Here is a 20,086-nt window from a genome sequence, read left to right on the forward strand (position 1 = left end):
CGCTGCCGAGCCGCTCGGTGCAGCCCGCCCGCCGCCCGGCACCGCCGCGCAGGCGCCGCTCCCGCCCGGGTCCTAGCGCGGACCGCGCCCGCCGCCGGGACGGGGGTGCCCGCTCCGGGACCCGGGCTGCGGGCACAGCGCCCTCCCGCCCCGCGCACCCACCCGCACCGCGCGGCGCTCACACCGAGAGTCCCCTTCGGGAGCGGCGGGGGTCCCGGGGCTGCCCCTCGCTCGGCTCCGAGTGACACTCTGGGGCACCACTGACATGAGTCACGGCTGTGCTCGTCCTGCCTGGACCCGAATGGCTGAAGGGCACAATTCAACATCTCCCCAGGCGTAAAATTCTTGCCTCACGAGCAGGGGTACCCAGGGCTGTCCCTTCCTATCAGGTTGTGCTTTTATTCGGTTCCACGCACCTACACCACTTCTCCATCTTTTCCTATTGCTCACTTGGGTTTTTTTCTGAACGCCTATGTTGGTAGGAAGTTGCAATTTGGGTTTGTGTTTTCTATTCTTTTTTTGTTCTCATTAATACACAAATAATGACAAGGGAAGTTTCGAAAAACCCCAGCTCCTGTTTTGCAAGGAGCTTGAAGAACAGCAAGAAGATGGTTGTATGCAAAGGAAGTAAGAGAGGTATGTAGATGTGTTCTGTATTTTGTTTTACTTGCTGCCAACGTCTCAGGAGGAATGGGCTTATGGGAAAGCCTGGAGAGCTGAGCCTTTGTGAATTGACCATGGGGGGGTCATGTCATGATGAATGGGAGAGGCTGGTGAAACATACAATGGAAAGGTACATGGTTAGGGAATGCTGATGGAGTGTACAAGTGGTAGGGACAACACCATGCTCAACAGAAGAGGGAAGACCAGAGGAATGCAGTTAGGTTGAACTTGCAAGTATGAGAGAAATTCAGATGTGTGGGAACAGCAGGTGAAGAGCAAGTGGAAGGCTGTCAAGGAGCAGTCAGTGTGCTCAGGTTTGTGAGATGAGGTGTTTGGTCACCTGCAGCTTCCTTGCAAAGTGCATTGCATGGTTGGGATGCAGAGAAGAAAACTGCAGTAACTGTGGTGAGACATTCCAAAGAGGTCTAACCAGCAGATTTGTCTGTGAAAATGGTAACATGGTAACACTGCTCTTTAAGCTTGTGGGGTAGAAGGAAGGCCTGGGACCTGGTGCTATTTGTGTGCGACTCTGGGGAAAAGGGAGGGAATACAGCAGGAATGGCAGTATGTTACTCGTATCAGCTATGAATGAGAAATGGGAAAGTGAGGCTAAATCAAGGCAACTCTGCACTTCAGCTAGCATAAACTGATGAAAAAATCTCCAGGAAGAGATGCCAGACAGCAGCTTCAGCACTGGGACTGAACAGAGGCAGAAAGGTTGATGACAGAGGGAGAATCTGAGAATCACAAGTACAGAAATACTATCTAAAATCCTTGAGAATTGCCAGCCAGAGGATGCAGAGGGAAAAGAGGGCTGCGAACCCAAGCCTGGCATTAAGAAAGGAAAAGAGGATGTTGACTCTGACATAAAATAATACGTGCAAAAATTCTTTTAAATCATAGTAAATGCCTGGTTTTGATAATAATAGGTCTGGGGACCAATGGGAAAGAGCTGTAGGGTAGGTTCGGGGAGTTAATGAAGGCTGTGGAGGGCAGGTGACCCAGGAAAGATGTTCAGGGCCTGTGAATCCTAGACTTGTGGGTCCTTCTGGTCACATCCATAACTTTAAAGATTCTTTCCCAGCTCATTAACTCCTGCCTTCCATGTTACCTTGCCTGCAGTGAGTGATTCCTCTTTAGGAATTTCAGCGTTGGGATCTAAGGCAACTGTGGGAATGAAAGAGATATGGTGCAGCTTCCCTTGCTTGGGTTTCCCTTCTTGTCTGGGGAGCTGAAGGAGGATGGTGCAGGACCTTAGAAGTCATCTGGAAGTACACATGAAAAGCTAGAAACCTTGTTTAAGAACAGTTTTCATGGACTTAGGTGGGAAGGCCATGCTCAAGTGACCTGCAAGGTTTCTTTGAAGTTACTAAAGCTGTAATTGATAAAGCAGCATTGGTAGAATCAGAAGAGTTGGATGTTTCAAAAGACATGAAAGAGGGCCCCAAATCAGAGGCTGATGGGCAAGCAGGAGCTTGTGAGATCTGGAGCAAGATAGCTGCTGAAATACAAGATCTTTTAGAAATATAAATTGGAATGTAAGTTTAGACATAATTTTAGCGTGGAAAATGAAAGATAACATCATGTTTGAAGTTGATATTGAAGCTTGAGAGGGAAAGTGTTCAAAAATAATATCTTTATTTAACAAGGATCCTTATTTAACAAGGATCATGGCACAAAATAACTGCATATTAAGACACAAAGAGTTTGCTTTGCATGGTAGATTGCAACATGATTTGCTTTTGTTTAACTAGACACAGTTGATAACACTGCATGGATGGCTGTTGGTTTGCATGGAATGGAGGGTTTAAGACAATCTAGTGTCTGAGCAAAGTTTTGCTTAAAGCTTGCCATATAGCAATATAAAATTCTAGTTTAATTAAAAAAAAAATCATAATTAGAAATGTTTGGATTATGATAGACAAACGAAATCATCTAATTTTTCCAGTTCCAATTTGCAGACAAAACTTCCTTTGGAATTATGATTAATCCCAAACTTGATAGTAGCACTTCTGTCCTCCTAGTCCCATAAAAAATAATAACTGGATTTTATTATAGTTTATCTTTGACATCTTTAAATCCTTAAGCATCTGGTTTATATTTGATATCTTTAAGGAGGACTTAATATGAAGGTGGATGTGAGAGTCCCCAAGGCATCTAGCTTTTCTGTGATACAACTTGTCATTTTAAGTTAACTTATTAATTAATTTTACTAAGTTTTACATGTTAAAAAGAACTAAACCAGCTTTAATAATGCTGGGAGACCTCTGTAGGAAGCACAGGGTTGGTAGTTATCAAAAGAGTTCACAATCTGTTTGGATAAGGGTTATGGTATAGCAACAGCATCTGCGGAGATGGTGTTACCAGAAAATTTTTAAATGCATTAAAATCCATTCATCTTGAAAATACATTTTTTCCCTGAACTGATTCTAATAACTGGTGAGAGATTTTGATGATCATCTGTGCTGAGTTGGGGCTGACCAAAATCTGGCATAAGTGAGGAAAATGAGCTGTAGAGTTTCGAAAGGTCACTCTGAAGGTCTCCCTTGTGGCACACCTACTGTCAGGAGACTATATGTGCACTTTGAGCACTCCTGTTGGTCTATCTATAATTCTAGCTGTTCTTCTAACCCTCTAAAAGTTTCAGTGGTGGTAGTGGAAGAATATCTTTTAGCCATAGATATATTTTAGTTTTTAAACTACTGTGCAGCTGAGTTAGAGAGTGAGTCCATTTGCCAATTCTGTCACTGGTGTTAGGTCACCTCACTGTTCTGATGACATGGGAAGAATTAGTCCTTCTTTTCCCTCTGTGTCTGGTGTACTGGGATCACCTTTGTTGCCCTATACTTCAGCATCCTCAGGGCAGTCATATGCAAGAAAATGTAGATTGTCTTTCAGAGAGAAGTCGAAATTTTGTCTACAAACTGAAAAAAAAAAGCTAGTAGGTTCACATGCTATTCTTTTGTTAATCCCCCCGCTCTCTACTTTAGCTGAGAACTGCAGTGATTTCTAACTCCAAAGTAGCTTTCTTCTCAATGTGGGAGATGACTGAGCATATATTCCCTAACACTCGTAAACTTAGTAACTCATTAATTTGAAGTGAAATTTTCACCTTTTTCTAAAATTTTATTTAACTGTATTCATTATTGTATGAAGGTATTTTGCCTCTTACCAAAGACGTTGGATTGACAGATCTGAATCCCAGGGCTGTATAGGCACAGAAATGCACATCAGGAGCTTTGCTGTATGCTTTGGTGCTTTACTAGTGTGTCAAGAGTACTTGATTCTGCACTCCTCTGTAGCCTCTTCCTTCACTGGGGTTTCTAGAGAGGACACTAACAATGGTGACTGCTGAAGAAGCTCCCACTCCTGAAATGTAAGCCTAGCTCTGACTTCATCACTCAGTTTCTTTTCAAAGAAAAAGAATGACCCATTGTAACAATATGAAAAGATGTTGAGAGAACCTGTGACTTTGCGCACAACTATGAATATAACTGGAGTGTACTTTCAAAATGTTTTAAAGCTGGAGGAGGCTGAGAGCATTATTTGTAAGAGTTATAACCTCAAAAGAAAAGGCAGCTGGGGTTGGAAGACCAGTTTTGCAATGCTTGAATGCTATAATTCAGCCTGTGCTCTCTTGTATTAAGTTCATGACAACTCAACAGTATTTCAGTACAGTTTTTTATCAGTTTTAGATTACATCATGCTGTGAATTATTGTATTTGTTAGCACTGACCCTTGTAAATTTGGTTTGAGGTCTTCAAATGGAAAGCTGTGATGGACTTCAGCATGCAATGTACTCATTTTGTCCTTGAAAATCATTTAAAAATAAAGCAGCTGCAATTGCATAGATGTTATTACTTTTCTGAAAGGCTAGATTTACCCCTCTGAATTGTCATTAATTGGATGAAAGCCTTTCATAGAAAGAATGAGAATGGAGAAAAAAATTGTGGATTCGTGCTTGGTGTTGACAGAGGGAGTCATAGAGAGGTTGCATATCTGAAGAGATGTGTAGCCCAAAGCCTGATACAAGGTCATGATACTTTTAATGAGAGTAACCAGAGTAGCAGAAGTTATGGCTAAATGCTTGTTCCTGCACTTCCATAGCTGGATATTTTTTTCTCTTAATTACTTCAGTTTTGCTTGAATATGTACTTCATTCTCATCCATGTTTTCCAAGTGTTGCATGGCTTTGCTTTGAGCTGAGAAGCATTTGCTGTGCTCTGCCTGATGAGTTGGACTTGTTCATCCATTTCTACTGGGCTGATATTTCTGAGTGAAGGTTCTTTTTGATTTGCAAATTCCTTTGGGACCCTTCAGAAAGTATGCCTCAAACTGTGACATAAATGGAAGCTGCTCTGGAAAAAAATGGAAGTAATATTGTGATATGTTAGAGATCATCTTTGGTCTTTACCCACCCTGTTAGCTAAGAGAAACTCCCACCTGAATCCATTTGGTTTTGCTGAAGATTGATGGGAGATGGAACCAAGCAGATGCAATTATGGAGATTGTGCCTACAAGTAAGGCAAGGTGGTGGAAATGGTGTTCTGCTGCTTGCTGAAGGACTAGGGAGATTTCTGAACTGTTTTACCTGTAGGGAAAGAGCACCTTCCTTGCAAAAAGGGCAATAAGCACTGCAAAAAATTGCTGAGTTGTCTGTCTCACCCCCAGCTCCTTAAATCGGGCCTGGGTGAGGCTCTGTGCTTCTTTTGGAGCATGTCCTCAAGTCAAGGCTGTAGTAAAAGTGTCAGAATTTTTCTTTGATGAGATCTTCCCCAAAACAGAAATAAGTGTTCCTCAAGAAATCATGGACCTAAATCACATCAAAATCTACTTTAAGCATCCAAAATTAGGCATACAGCTAATGTGCTACTTTGTCACAATGCTGTGTTATGGAAGGATATGGATTTGTCCCTCTCCTTCATGCTGATCTAGGTGTGATCCAGCAAAAATACAGCTGGTGATGGGGAAAATTGAGCTTACAATTGGAAGTTTCCTGTCAGCACATAACAAAAAACCCCTTATCTAAACTCATTACTACAAGCTGAGCTCAGTCATCCTGAGGACTCTGAACCTGCATTGCCAAAAGAGGGCACATAGGTTGGAGCCATTTAATTCCTACCATGTACTACAGCTAGAGTTTCAGAAAAAGCCAGGGACTTGGCTTTATTTTATCAGCTGATTTGTTTTGGTGGTCCTAGAAGATCCTTGACTTTCTCAGACTGGCCTAGTCAGCCTTTTCTGAAAACAAAACTCTACTAATGCTGTCATTATGTTTTTAAGATCTCAGCCAAATTGCAGGTGCATGAACATAGCAACAGACACAAACACATAGATACAGACATATGTATTTCACAACTACTATATACAGAATACAGAACAGGAGGTGCTAGTCTTTTCTTGAAAAAGGCATGCAGCTCTCAGCACTGCAAGTGTATCTTTTTCATTTAACCACCAAAAAACTAGAAAAAATTAGGGTCTGTTCCTGACCGAGGACCATGGAATATGCTCCATTTTATAAAATGTATGTGCTTGGCCATCAGCTGGCTAATACCACAAAATAATTAGAAAATTTCTTACCTTTTTTTTAGTGAAATGAGAACTTTATTTTTGTTGAATGTTTCACTTTTCACAGCTGTTATTACTTCTTCAGCCTATTGAGTTTACAATAGTAACTGAAATGTCCTCAGACAAACAGATGAGAAAATGGCCTCTAAGTCTTTATTGTTATAAATGATTTGTAAAACTTTAGATGTTGAAAGGTAAGAGTAGTTTAAATAAATCTCAACAATGCTGACTCAAAGGTTTAAAGCATTGCTTAAATCCCTTGATTAACCTAGCTTCTCAATATTTGACATGAATCAATAACTCTGAGATGTCTTTTCTGTTCTCTAGCTTTGTAAATATTTACAGCCAGTCCCATGAATATGATATTTAATCCTATTGAAGTAATTATTTGAATGCTGCATATGAAGAGATATAAAGTATAATAGTTCCACTGATGCTAGTTAAATAATTGGCACTAAGGATGAAATCTGCTGCATTTCTTTTGTCAAAAGCCAGGATTTATACAATATAAATGTGAGTAAAAGAAAAGCAAAATCTACTTTCTGTCCCAAATCTTGGATCAGCTGCTGGAAATGAAGGTTTCTTTATCCTGTCTCATACCTGGGCCTGTGCCTTAGCATTGACAGCAGCCTTTTGTTCCAGTTAAATGAAGTGTTGAGAGCTAGAAGAAAGGCAATAGCGAAGGGATGGCACATCTATTAGCTTGTCCTCTGCCTTTCCCTTCTGGGACACACTGTAATGAATGGTGTCTGCACTCCAGGAAGCAGGAACATGCTCTACCAGGTTTCCAGGACCTGGGGAAGACTTCTGTAGGAATCCCAGTGCAATAGGATTATACCAGCTCTCCAGACTGTGGCTGAAATTCCTGTTAAGATTTGCAGCAGGTTTGTATTTAAATGATTTAACTTGAGGCACAGTGATATGCTTGTTCCTGTGACGCTGCACTTTTAGTCATTGTTTACTGATTCAGTCTGATTCATCTGTGGGTTCTGCCAGGTTTTGCAGTTGTAGTCTTTGCCTCTAGGTAGCCCAGAAGTAGAAGGAATTGGGAAATAATGAGGAAGCAGAGAAGGAGCACAGTGGGACAAGATATTCAGAGTTGGCCTGCAAGAAATCAGAGTTGGGTCTTCCTTAAGAAATGCTCCATTCTCATGCAAACTTGGACCTTTCTGTTCTTGTAGGATGGATTCTCATCCTAAGATGGCCTACAATAGCATATTTATTTGCTTTCCTATGGAGCAGTGAGAAAAAAGGAGGGTCCAGTTCTCAAATCTATAATAAAGCCCTTTTTTTCTTTGAAAATTTTCCAACTCTAATAAAAAATACAAAAGGTTTCTACTGTTTCTTCTGAAACTGTTCTTCAGCTTATTCTGCCTGTTAAAAAGTGGAGGAAATGGTTGATTGTGTGGTAGTAATTCAGGATGTGGACAATGTTTTTTAATTGCTTTATCATGCCAAGCCCCTTCAGAAGCCTTCATTATATAGAAAGGTCTCCATGCAGAAGTGCTGAAGTGATGCTGTCCTTGTGTGGCCCAGTTTGATCACTGCATAATCCAAGCAGACAGATGCATGCTGCAAATAGCAGGGCTCCACAGAAAAGGTGACATGGCAAGTCAGAGAAATTACTCTATTTTCCTGAGTTTATGCTTGTAAAGCTCTTAGGTGGTATTTTGACCAATATACCCACAAATATGTATAATTCTGGCTAGGGCAAAATCCAGATGATTGCATTTGTGTTATTACTAATGGAATCTTCTTCAACTTTGTTTCCATATTCTGTTGTATTGCTTCTCTTATTGATTATTTCTCCCCTCTGAACCCTAGGCTGAATAGCAGCTGCAGAATGCTGCTTATATTTAGGGATGTGCTTTCAGGTACTTTGGGATTGAAATAAAGAAAAATGTCTCTGAACAAAAGTTTTCATTTTCATTTTCGTTACACCTGAAAGTTTTGAATGCCCAAGAGATTTGAGGGGATTTGGTTCAATTGGAAATCAGGCTAGAGATAATATCAAAGTATAAATTAAAACTTTCAAAGATGAAAATATAAAACTTATTATCTTGATTAAGAAACAATAAAATTTTTTCTTAGTCTGGCCAATTAATGTTAATGTGTACATATCAAGTTACCAAGTGCATAAAATAGTAATGGGACAAATTAAGAGAGGAGCCCTAATGTGCATAGACATTTGCTCAGTCAACCAAAGTTCCTAAAGGCTCTGCTGCAAGTCCAGAAAACATAAACATGGTTGTCCAAACTAGAAAATGTTATTTTGGGTTTTTTTTTCTCTTTCTACATTTTGTGTTTTACCGCAGAAGCAAACAAAAAAAAAAAAAAGGGCTGCAGGTAATGGTCATGGAGTGCTTGAAGGGCATCTGCCTTCCCTCATCACAAAGTGAAGGTATGTCAGACACTTCTAGCTGCAAAACATACATGCAGGAATCACTGTGGGATTCATCTGTGAGGACTAAGCGATCTTTTTCAATCTTTTCTGTATCTCTTGTTCATAATAATTATTTGTACTTAAAAGAAGGAATAATTTGAGGAATGGTTGGTTTGGGGTTTCTTTTCCCTATTAGGTGCAGAGCAGAACTCAGAATTCTCATGGCAAAAAAAGGCCAGAGAGCAGATGAGGTGAGATGACAGATTGGGGTAAAACATGAGCAGCCAGCTCACAACAAGCGAGTTCATTGCGTGACAATCTTCCTGCTCTTCCCTAGGGAGTCAGCACAAGGGTTCAAGAAGGAGCAGATGGAAACAGCTGCCAACAGATGAGTACTGGAATGAATTCAAGCCACACTACTTGCTGGAACTTGAGAGTTTGTGAGCTGAGTTTTGGGCCTGAGCTTTCCCAACCACAGGTATCTAAGATTTGGAACCAGGCAGCTGTCAGTCAGTTCTTATTTATGAGGACCAGAAAAGCTCCACTCTTGTCCTGTAGTGTGCGGCATCTCTTAAGCTGTGGTTGCAGATAGTACTAAAGATAAAGAATTCTCCTAAGATATTTTTCATGAATGTGTCTATCTCATAGTGCATTCACTTAAAATAGTTTTTCTCTTGACCTTGAGCTGAGATTTAACAGGTGGGTAAAAGATAAATTTAGGAAGGCCAGTGACGCAATGCTGACACTTTTATGTCTTCTTGCATAATTTCGAGCGTACCATGAAGAATAATAAATGGCAAAAGCTAAAGTGTCCTTGGCAAACAAACAAACAGAATAGCACCCTCTGATATTTTTACCTTTGTTTCCTCTTACCACACACAGTTTTTACTCCCACAGAGCTTGAAATATTAACCCAGCATGTTAATTTATTTCTTCCAGAGTTGCCCTGACCATTGCATTTAACATCTCTCTTGGAAGTACTTCAAACCAAGTGGCTGGCTCCATCTCTAGCTTTGTTAATTAGGCACATTACTTCGTTGCTTTTTTTCTTATCGCTTAATGTAATTGGCATTTGTGAAGCTTTTGAAAAGCATGTTTGGGACTACATTTTGTGCAGCTGGCTTTCAACTGCAAGCTGTTTCAAGTGTGTAGCTCTGCAGAGGACAGCCTTTGAGAGCCTAGAGCACGAGTGCCTAGCACATACCCGCTTCCTTTCCAAAGGGAACAAAGGGATGTGAGTGTGACCTGTCCCATACAAAGGAACACGTGTGACACATGAACCCCCTTGCATCCATTTGTATTTCCATGCCATTAGATCTGTAATGAGAGCATTACGTGCCCTGGATGGAGAATGGGTCTTCCTTTACAAACTGTTGTATCTATGCTTTGCTCTGTGATGCTCTTCATCCTGAACTTTAGTCCATACATAGGGATGCCTTGCCATATAAATAAAAGGTTTTTTTCCCATAAAAATGCATCTTTGAGTATCCAAACTCAAACCATGAGCTTGTACTTGCTGTAATAATCCAAATATACTGTGTCAACTGCCAGCAAGACTGATGAATTTACACTGGCTAGGAATTCAGCTCATTGATTTAAGTTGTTGCAGTGTAAAATGACGCTCTCTACCTGAGCTGAGAAAGAGTTAGATGTGAGAGTTTAGGGGGGGAAAAAGGAATGTATATACTAAAAAAAATCCCAGATGTCGAAGTCCTGTTTTTCGTGGAAATGCTGCCCTCCGGTGGCCCGGAGAAAAGCTTACACACTGCTTGTTGGTTCAATAATGTAGTTTCACACTGCAGCAAGCAGCAGCTCTCAAATGTGAATTTCTAGGCTCCTGCCTCAGGAAACTCGCAGGTGCCATAAAAACAAGTTTAAAAATTCAGAACAAAAAGGTATGGTTTCATTTTGTTTAGGATTCAGAAGTAGAGCATTGATGTGAAAGAAAGGAATGTTGTGTGGCCAAAGTATAAAAGGAATCATAGAATGGTGGGGGTTAGAAAGGACACCTTAAAGATCATCTTTTTCCAACCCCTCTGCTATGGAAAAGGGGTTGGAACAAGACCTCTCACTAGACCAGGCTGCTCAGAGCCCCATCCACCCTGGCCTTGAGCACTTCCAGGGATGGGGCATCCACAGCTTCTCTGGGCAACCTGTTCCAATGCTTCACCACTCTCACAGTAAAGAATTTCTTCCTAATACCTAATCTAAACCTATTCTCTTTCAGTTTGAAGCCATTCTCTTTTGTCCTGTCACTACATGGCTTTTAAATAGCCTCTCTTCATTTTTCTTCTCTTTTCCCTTCAGGTACTAGAAAGCAACCCTGAAACCTTCTCTTTTCCAGGCTAAACCATCCCAACTCTCAGCCTTTCCTCATAGGAGAGGTGCTCCATCCCTCTGATCATCTTGGTGGCCTCCTCTGGACTCACCCCAACAGGTCAATGTCCCTTCTGTGCTGAGGACCCAGAGCTGGAGGCACAGCTCCAGGTGGGATCTCACTAGAGCAGAGTAGAGGGGGAAATCACCTGCCTTGGTCCGATGGCCAAGATTTGTGCCCTACTGAGGGACTTTGTCACCAGAGAATGTCACTGTGATCCTGCTGTCATCTGCAGTTCCTCTGCATCTCCCCACCTGCCTTCTTGGCAAGCAGCCTGTCTCCCTGAGGACCACTGCTCTCAGCACAAGCCATACAATGCATTCAAAGACCTTCCATTTTCTCTCTCCTTTTGTCTTTATTTTCACTTAAAGAAAAATAGAGTGGTGCCCGAGAATTTGTCTAGCAATAAAAAAGCCAAAACCCAACCAATCATACTATTCTTACAATTTTTTCTCTCTGCTTCTGTAGAAGGTTCTTGGTAGGGAAGAAATTGTTTTTTCTAATATATTTTTCTTGATGTTCTTAGAGTATAGACCTCCAGGTTCTGTCTGAAGACTGTGAATATCTTTGCCATTTCTGCACCAACAAACCTTACATTATGGAAAGATGATAAAACAGAGCATGGAGTTCACCAAGCAATGATTTCAGGAAGAAATGTAGTTAATATTTTTCCCAGCAGATGTGGCTGTTGGACCAGAAAAGGCTCAAGGTCAGTTGAGTTGGGTTAGGGAGAACTGTGGAGATTGGGGGACCCTTTTTACTGCAATGGATATGCAGAACTAGGAGGTAACTGTGCTGAGACACAGGCTTCTGAGTGAATCTGACTCCCAACAAAACAACCCAACATCCCAAAGAAAATTGCAACCTCCCTCAGTCATGTGATTAAGTGGCTTATTGTCTGTTAGAGTTTTTAGTAAATTTTTAATAAATAGTTACAGCATTTGCCTTGCTATTGATAAATGTGAGGTTATGCATTATTACATAAATAGCACAGCTGTTGATGTTGCTAAGATGCCTGTAGATGATAAAAGTTATTGCTGTTGTAGTAAGAAAATGTGAATTCAGTGCCATGTTGACTGTATTATTGGGAAAACCCTGAGGTTTTCTATCACCGCATGGTTACAGGATAGATCAGCTTTCACCATTAGCTTACCATGTTAAATCTTTATTCACAAGTGGCTGTGTATGCAAAATGTAGGTTTCTGGGTCCACAGGGAAATTTCTGGGTTCCTTGTACTGACCCAAGTGGCTCTGTCAGATGTGTTTCTAATTCCTGCTGGGTCCTGGGAGGGAAAGGCCAATCTGACAGCTTTTCTGTATTATGCTAGGGACCATCCCCTCCCTTGTTAGCCCTGAAATGTCAAGATGGAAAGGTCTCCACTTTAATGACATTCCCAGTTGCACAACAAGCCTGTTGAGAAGGGAGCATGCTGCATCCATCAAGGAGAGGAGGTCATGGCTGTTCAACAGTTTTACTAGAAAACCAGTGATTTGAGAGGCTGAGGGAGGGTGAGCTGATAGTAAACAGTGCTTAATGAGGTACTTGGATGTGCCTCCCAAGATGATCTCCAGGTCATGCTGTCAGAGATTTGCACTCTGACTCTACACGGGCCTTTTTACCTCCTGCCTGTGAAGCCAAGATTGCCACATGCAAGTTATGTGAAATGACCTTCATACCATCTCCTGCTATCACAGGCTCCGTGTCAGCCACTCATTTAGGAACTGTTGCAGGCTTTCAGCACTATTATGGGGGCAGTTTCTGGATGGTACTTTCAGGATCAGGTAAGCACTAAAGCCTGGCAGCTTGTTCAGAGGCTTGTGCTCAGGGGGACCAGCACATCTGAGAGCGTTGTGACAGAAATGGGTCAGTGACCAGAGCACAAGCAAAGGGTCACAGCAGGGAGTTTGTCCTGGCTTTGCACTGCTACCTGAACACTATCCCAGACAGTATTATGTACAGTAGCCTGAAAATATTCCTACTGAAGCTGGAAATATTCCTACTGATTTCAAGGAAATTTTTAAACAAAAATGAAATATTAATTAATTCATTCGTTACAATTCATGAGGTATGAGGTACAAAGGTTTCCTTGTCTCTTTTGGATGTAGTTCTTCTGAAGATGGGCAGTTTTGGCTCTTTGCACATTTTGAACCTTTTAAATATCTCTGCAAAATGTAAGATGTAAAATGAAAACTGTCCACTTTCAAGGGTTTTTTTTAAAGGTCTTTATTTTGAGTTGAAAGTGACAAGTCATTTTGGAAGAGCAGTATCTGGTGTGAAGTAACTGCCAATTTAATATTTCTTTAATATATTTGGATACAGATAATAAAATCTTTTTAAAGGGAAAACAGATACCAAGAATAGTTCATATATCTTTTACCTAAAATTGAATGTTTGGTATGTGAAATACTTCTGTAGCAGTATTGCTATGATAATGCAGGAAATGGTGTTTAACATTGTTATTTACAATTTTATTGCAGTTTGTTGTGGAATATTGAAAGTAGGAAAAAGATCCTCTTCATTCTCATACTGGCAAATGATCTGATGAAATGTAAAATTGGAGCATTTATTACATGTAAGTGAGATATAAATTTATTCCTCTTCACTTTTTCCACAGCAGTGGTTTGAGTAAGATAAACCAGTAGTACTGAGCCTGTCATGCAGTGCTTTCTTAAGCTATCAAATCAAATCAAACATTCCTAAAATGTGCACATACCATTATATTTGAAGACAACTACTTTCCTTTATTTGTTTGTATCTATATGACTTTCCTTGTGGAGGCAGTGTTCCTTAGGAAACATCATTTTGAACTGGAAAGTTTATGTGGCAAAAACTTTCAGACTATCAGTGTGTGTTTGGAGCCCATGCTGGAGTGTTTCTCTAGACCAAGATAGGCTGCACTTTGTCTTGTAGGATCAACCCTAAATGCCTAAATTCATCTTCAGGAATCCAGTTTAAGACCCAAAGTTTGCATATGTTGGATCGGCCTTGCACATGCTCCTTGGCTGTGTCAGAACTAAAGCTCTGAATCCACATAGTACTGGCCTCAAAATATTTACTCATAGACTGGGATATATTTCTATCAGTTACATGCTGTCCTCTTCAAGTACAGGGCTTTGTTTTAAATACATTTATTACCTTAGAAATAAACAGGAAGAAATGGCACAAGAGAACAATTTTCCTTATCTAAGTAAAAAATAAATATATTTGTAACCTAAACATGTATTTATCAGTGCTGATGCCCTTTGGCCTTACTCCAGTGAACTTTTCTCACTGACATCAATGGGAGAAAGATGGGCTCTGCATAGGAAACCTATGAATATTTTTTCCTCATCATCCATCCATCTATTTTGGGATGTGCTAAATGCCTGTTCTCTGTTGTAACATTAACATCAGTATGTGGAAACTCGGGTGGCTAAAATAAATCAGTGAAATGCAATATACATGACTTCACATGGAACTGCATGTACATTGTTGAACACAAGTGCCCTGTGCCCATTCTGCCGTGCCAGCCCTACAGCCAGGTACCCCTCTTTGTGTCCCTCAGAAGTGGAGTGCAAGCAAGGCAGGCATGAACTGTGTACTGCCAGCATGTCCAGAGCCTCTGTCATTCCTGAGCTGCCAAAATACCTTTGGTTGCCATTTATTGGCAGTAAAATGGATGCTTTTATGGCCTCAGATTATGAGGATTAAAAGATCTTTAGTATTTCACAAGCGTGTTTATTTGAAACTTTTGCACTGTGGGTCTGATAGTTTGCTGAAGGCAATGAAATTGATATTGATAATGTGTGAGGTCCTGATTTGTGAGGCAACTGTCTCTCCTTAGCTTTTGTAAGGCATACAGGCTTCCAACTAACCTGGGCTATTTTTCCAGCCTTAGTAGAGACCCTGCTGACTAATGATAGTATGAATTAGCACATTCTCAAGTTAGTTTGATTTTGATCTTTAATGGAAAAATCAAAGGGGTAAGCTCAATCTTTATGGGCTGGAGTGTTTTCTGCCCACAGTGGGAGACCTTTACAAAGTTGGACTTTGATGAAGATGATGAGTGGCCAGTCCTGCCTCAGAATCTCCTCTGATCTGTGGAAGCCTGGGCTGCTCCACAGAATGGTCCCATGCCTCGACACTGGTTTATCATCCACCATGACCCCAAGCTCATGGATGAGGAAGGAATACCCATGGCTGCTACCATCCCCGCCCCTCTGGCTTCAGAAAAATCACCAAGCTTGGAGCATGACTGCCCCAGGAAGAAGGAGAAGTAACTGCATTGCTCTGCTCAACACATGGCAGCTTGCTCCTCTCCTCTCCAGAGAACATTGACCTTCAAGGCCATACATGATTAAAGGATTGGGAGACATTCCCTGGTATTAGCTGTTCCCTCTTTCTTTTTCCTGCTTAAGGTAAGAGCTGCACAAACTCCCTCTATAATAGTCACCTAACAGAGAACACAATGACTAATCTGTCATCAAAGTATTTAGGGACGATGACGATACCTACATTGATTTTCAGTGTGCTTTTTGTTTTTATTTCACTGTGATGTTTCTACAAAATCCATAAATCATAGGGATGTGATAAGACACAGGTTGTAGTTGCTGGTTATTCTTGTCCAGATGCACAGAAACACCCTGATTGTTACTTTCCAATGACAACCAGCTCAGGGCTAAACATTTTTCAGTTGCACAGCCAGCTTTCAAGGTTACACATAGATACTGAATGAAACAGAGCCCACTGGTTATTTTTAGAGAGGCTCTAAACAAGAAGCAAATCCCTGGAGCAGTGCTGCCAGAGATGCATAAAGTTCAAATCCAAATTAAAACTGCCTATCTTTGGCCTACATTCCAACTTGAACTTGAGGAAAACTGTGATCTGTGACTTGAACTTTATGGCCAAAACTCATTTGCAATTAGTTTCTAATACCTGAGAATATATGAACTTGGTACAAACACTTGAAAAATAGAACTTGAATGAAAAATGTAAACACTTGTCCCAAAATGTAGTACTTGTTCTTGTGAGTTTTGTGTGAGGTTTCAGTAGCTACACTGGGATTTGGAGAGTCTCGTTTTTTGGGATTCTTCATTTCAACACATCTTTGTAAGATCAAGTGCTCCAATGTAATTGTAAATTTTGGGGGCAGGAGGAGAAACATGCTTATTGATTGATCCCTCTAATAATGACCTGTGATGCTCAGGTCTAGCTTTAGCAGTGACCACAACAGAATATGAAGAAAGGAGACCCTTTGACAGCAGCATATTTATGCAAAGTGGTGCAACTGAAGCATGTTCTTGATTTCTTTGCTGAATCAGAGCCTGTATCTTCTTCCTGCCAAGGCAGAGATCTAATACCACTCCTAAATGCCCTAGTAATTCTAGAAGCCCTAACGAAAGTCAAGATAACACCACAGATTTTATAAATAAGGGTCTTTATTTAGAATACTGGTGAAAACATTCTTGGCAACCACATCGTATAAATATATAAAGTTAAAGTTTGACACAACAAACCAAGCAATATTAAATATTTTTAAAATTTTCCCCTTTTTAAGTTTTTGGTTTTTTATTTTTTTAAAATTTATTTATTTTGCTCTTTTTTTTCTTTTTTTTTCTTCTTTTTTTTTTTTTTTGGAAAGCAACTCTTATTTACAATTATACAAAAGTTTTATAAAAAATGGTCCACAACCTCATTTTGGCCAGAACAGGAGTAATAGGAAGGATCTATCATGCCACTACTGCTGTAGGTTTCTATTTTCCTTCACATTCAAGAGCCAGCTTCCTATTCCCCACAGCCCAGATTAAACATTGGCCATTTCATGGTACACAACTTTATCTCTAGACGTATTAAATAACTTTAACAACCAATAAATAACTATGTGTACTTTGAAGTGATACAGCTTTGCAAAGTTAGATAGTTGAAGGAATTTTCAGTAATATTTTAAAATTGGAACAAGTCTTAAGAAGTCTTTTCAACCTTAGAAGGCAGGTCTTGAGCGAGGTCAAACGGAGCAAATTGGTTTTGGTGCAGTCCAGCTGGAGGGGTCCTTATAGCACTTGGTAGATGGGGTTGCTGCTGCTGCTATCCTGGGGGACTGGGGTGCAGCTGGTGGGGGAAGGAATTTGGGCTCCACCATCACTCAGACTCACTCCTTCTGGAGGGGAACAGGGACTCCCTTCAGCAACAGTTTCCACCGGAGGCAGTATAGGGCATGTGGAATTATCTGTGGAAATCCTCTCTACAATGCTTGAGAGGCAATCGAGACTGGAAACAACAGAGCTCTTCCCATGCTTTGGATCTAAAAACAGACAAAAAGGTGCTCAGATTATCCAGTGGGTAATTAACACCAGTGGGCACTGCACATTTGTGGGCATGTGAAGACTCAGAGGAAATTAATATTGGTGAAGGACACCAATAACCAGAAAATAGATTGTCATTTCACAATGGAAGAGATGTGCAACCACAGTGTGCTGCTCTGGGGACAGGGAGAATCTAAGGCTTCACTGAGTTCATAGAAAGGGAAGAGTGGATTTGAAATCAGTCATAAATTACTCCATTTTGGATTAATGATAGAGTGAGAAGTCTTCATGTAGAATATGGTTAAATGCTGAAATTAGTTGCAGACAATAACATACTTCTATCCAACTGTTAGACTTGCAAAATGGGAAATACAGCTATAACACATCCCCATATTTGCAAATACATCTAGAGGAAATCCAGTGCCCCTACCAGCAGCAGTGGCTTGCTGGCTGGAAAGGCAGGTTCCTCTCTGAGCCCAGCTGGACACGGAGCAGGCACAGGAAAGCTGCCGCACTGCCTGCCTCTGTCTCAGTGTTTCACACTGCTGTTAGGGCATGTACTCACCATTTGGGGACTCTGTGTAGTAGCTGCTGTCATAGCTGTTCCTTCTGTGAGAGCTGCAGGGAGGCCCGCTGTACTCCATCTGTGAAGGAGAGAAATCCAAGTGAGGTCAGACTCTTACCCAAATCCCAGGAACCATCTAATTTCATATTTCAGGCTCTGGTCTGTTGCCATCATTCCAGTCCTGTCTGAAATACCATCAAGTAGTAGATTCTTTGAGTAAGGAAAAACGTGGCTAGAAGGAGGTCCACCCCAGAATAGTTTATGTGGCACAGCTGTTCCACAGGAAAGTTACCACTCTTGCATAGAATGCTGCAACTTTACAGATGAGATGACGCTTTTCAGCATTCTGACCAGCCCTTTATGTGTCTTTAGTTTACAACAGGGAGACCTGAGTGTCCTGAGACCTGTGTGAAAGGGGAATTATGTCTTTTTAATTTAGGTTTTGAAGATTTTTCTAAACATTAATTCCTCTTTAAAAGCCTCTGTCTACCTTGTCCCTTAGTATTTCCTTCCCTTTCTCTTCCCATTTCCATTTTGTATAGAGAATGCTCTAGAACATTGACTAATATATTTGTTTCCAATAGTTTAATCCACAATCAAATTCCTGTATTAGAAGAGGCTGTATCTTGAAGAGGAATCATTTGTGTAAATCTCTCCAATCTGTTAAGTATCTCAGTCACAGATACTGAAGGCAGTAACGGCTATCCCTCCAGAGCACAGCAAGCAGTCTCTGGTCTGAAAGGGCAGTTCATGGCCTATCCAGAGCGCTGTCCTGCACTCTGGTCACCACATCCCACCAGCCCAGAGCCCGACCAGAGGCTGAACCTACAGCCCCAGCCAAAAGACATGGGGATGAGACACCCTCTCTGGCACCCACCCTGCTTCTCCCATGCCCCTAATGTACAACCTGGACTGAAAGCTTGGATTCTCCTTCCTATTGCTTGTAAATATCTATGGAGGGGATGGAGTGAGAAGAGAAATTGATAATCTTTTTCTGAAGGGTCAAAAAAACCAGTTCTTGTTGCTTAGACACTTCTCCTGTTGTCATGATGAATGGCAGAAAACAAAACCCAGACTCGCAATTCCCGCGTAACTACCATGTCTTAGGGGGCCCTTGCTCTCTGCTGTCCTTAGAGGATTCAAAGGTAATGATACAGCAGAAGATGGAAACAGAGATGCCTCAGAAGCTATGGGATCACAGGCAATGCCTCCATTCCAGGCAGCTTCCCAAAGTTCTCCCCCAGCAACTTTGCCCTGGCTTCTCCAGGACACAGGGAACCTGCCTAACTTCCTATCCCAGGGAACAAAGTGTATAAGAGATTCTTCTTCTTTCCCAAAGATCCTGCCACGTGGGAACCCCACCTCCCTTCGCTGTGGGTGCTCAAGGCATGACAAAGGACTTTGTCTTCTGCCTGGGGAGGTACAGAAGGCAGCTGCTATAGGAAGGGCAGGAAGAGGCGACTCGCCCTGCTCAGGTTTGGACAAGCAGCGTCCAGGGCACCTTGGTGGCAGGGAGTCCTCCCTGGAGCACTCACCATGCCATCGGAGCAGTTGGAGCGGGGGCTGGAGGCATCCGATTCCCCGCTGTAGTGCTCCAGCACCGGGTAATAAGCGTCCTCCTGCTCACGCAGCAGGGCCTGCAGGCTCTCGATGTAGCGGATGGCGTTGCGCAGGATCTCCACCTTGGGCAGGCGCTGGTTGGGGTTGGTGGAGGTGCAGCGCTTGAGGGTCTCGAAGGCCTCGTTGACCTTGCTGAGCCGCCGGCGCTCCCTCATGGTGGCGGCCTTACGGCGGTCGGCGTTGGTGGTCTTCCTCTTGCACGCCTTGCAGGCCCACAGCAGGCAGCGGCCGGCCTGGTGGTGCCCGCTGGGCGCCCGGACGTGCTCCTCCTCGTGCCCGTGGTGGTGCCCGTGGTGGTGCGGGTGCTCCTCGGGCTTCAGCAGACCCCCGACGTGCACCAGCCGCGGGTCCAGGTCCTCGAAGAAGTGCATGTCCGACGTGTTGAAGCACGGGTCATCGTAGAAGTCATCGGCGGCTGTGAAGGAGCAGAGGGAGCCCTCCGTCATCTCCATGGGGCCAAGTAAGTCCATGGGGGCGGCTGAGGGGAGAGCGGCTAGGCCAGAGGGGACAGCGAGGGGCTCGGAACGGAGGGGCCTTCGACCGGGCTGCTCTGCGGCCGGGCGGGTGCGCAGAGCCGAGACTCTCGCAGCCTGTCCCAGGCGAGGCCACCAGCGCTGGCAGCTGCCCC

At 42.3% G+C, this 20,086-nt stretch overlaps 1 protein-coding gene and 2 long non-coding RNA genes across 4 annotated transcripts in view; 2 read left to right on the top strand and 1 right to left on the bottom strand.

The window, feature by feature from the left end:
* On the top strand, window positions 1-19,395 carry LOC135448678 (uncharacterized). Of its 2 annotated transcripts, XR_010440553.1 has the most exons (6): window positions 1-636; window positions 8,952-9,092; window positions 11,518-11,700; window positions 13,470-13,564; window positions 14,997-15,389; window positions 19,178-19,395. It is a non-coding gene; the product is annotated as an uncharacterized LOC135448678 (long non-coding RNA). The 2 variants fall into 2 exon arrangements; XR_010440552.1 differs by lacking the exon at window positions 19,178-19,395 and having other exon boundaries at window positions 14,997-15,741.
* MYOD1 (myogenic differentiation 1) lies at window positions 16,434-20,083 on the bottom strand. Its single transcript, XM_064714898.1, has 3 exons — window positions 19,374-20,083; window positions 17,839-17,917; window positions 16,434-17,272 (listed from the first exon to the last, which is right to left on the bottom strand). The coding sequence occupies exons 1-3, from the start codon at window positions 19,926-19,928 to the stop codon at window positions 17,022-17,024; spliced, it is 885 nt and encodes a 294-aa protein (XP_064570968.1). The 5' UTR covers window positions 19,929-20,083; the 3' UTR covers window positions 16,434-17,021.
* The window catches only part of LOC135448680 (uncharacterized), a 6,775-nt gene continuing 6,542 nt past the window's right edge, over window positions 19,854-20,086 (top strand). Inside the window, exon 1 of the long non-coding RNA XR_010440556.1 lies at window positions 19,854-19,918. This is a non-coding gene — a long non-coding RNA (uncharacterized LOC135448680). The remainder of the gene's footprint in view (window positions 19,919-20,086) is intronic.

The sequence above is a fragment of the Zonotrichia leucophrys genome, chromosome 5 (assembly GCF_028769735.1).
Source record: "Zonotrichia leucophrys gambelii isolate GWCS_2022_RI chromosome 5, RI_Zleu_2.0, whole genome shotgun sequence".
Taxonomy (NCBI): Eukaryota; Metazoa; Chordata; class Aves; order Passeriformes; family Passerellidae; genus Zonotrichia; species Zonotrichia leucophrys.

What these genes read in the sequence shown, in the direction of transcription:
- MYOD1 (XM_064714898.1), bottom strand. Translation starts at nt 19,928, where the DNA reads ATGGACTTACTTGGCCCCATGGAGATGACGGAGGGCTCCCTCTGCTCC. An exon ending in CCAACTGCTCCGATGGCATG is followed by an intron (nt 17,918 to 19,373) that starts GTGAGTGCTCCA and finishes TCTCCTTCACAG; the next exon opens with ATGGAGTACAGCGGGCCTCC. An exon ending in CTACACAGAGTCCCCAAATG is followed by an intron (nt 17,273 to 17,838) that starts GTGAGTACATGC and finishes GTCTGTTTTTAG; the next exon opens with ATCCAAAGCATGGGAAGAGC.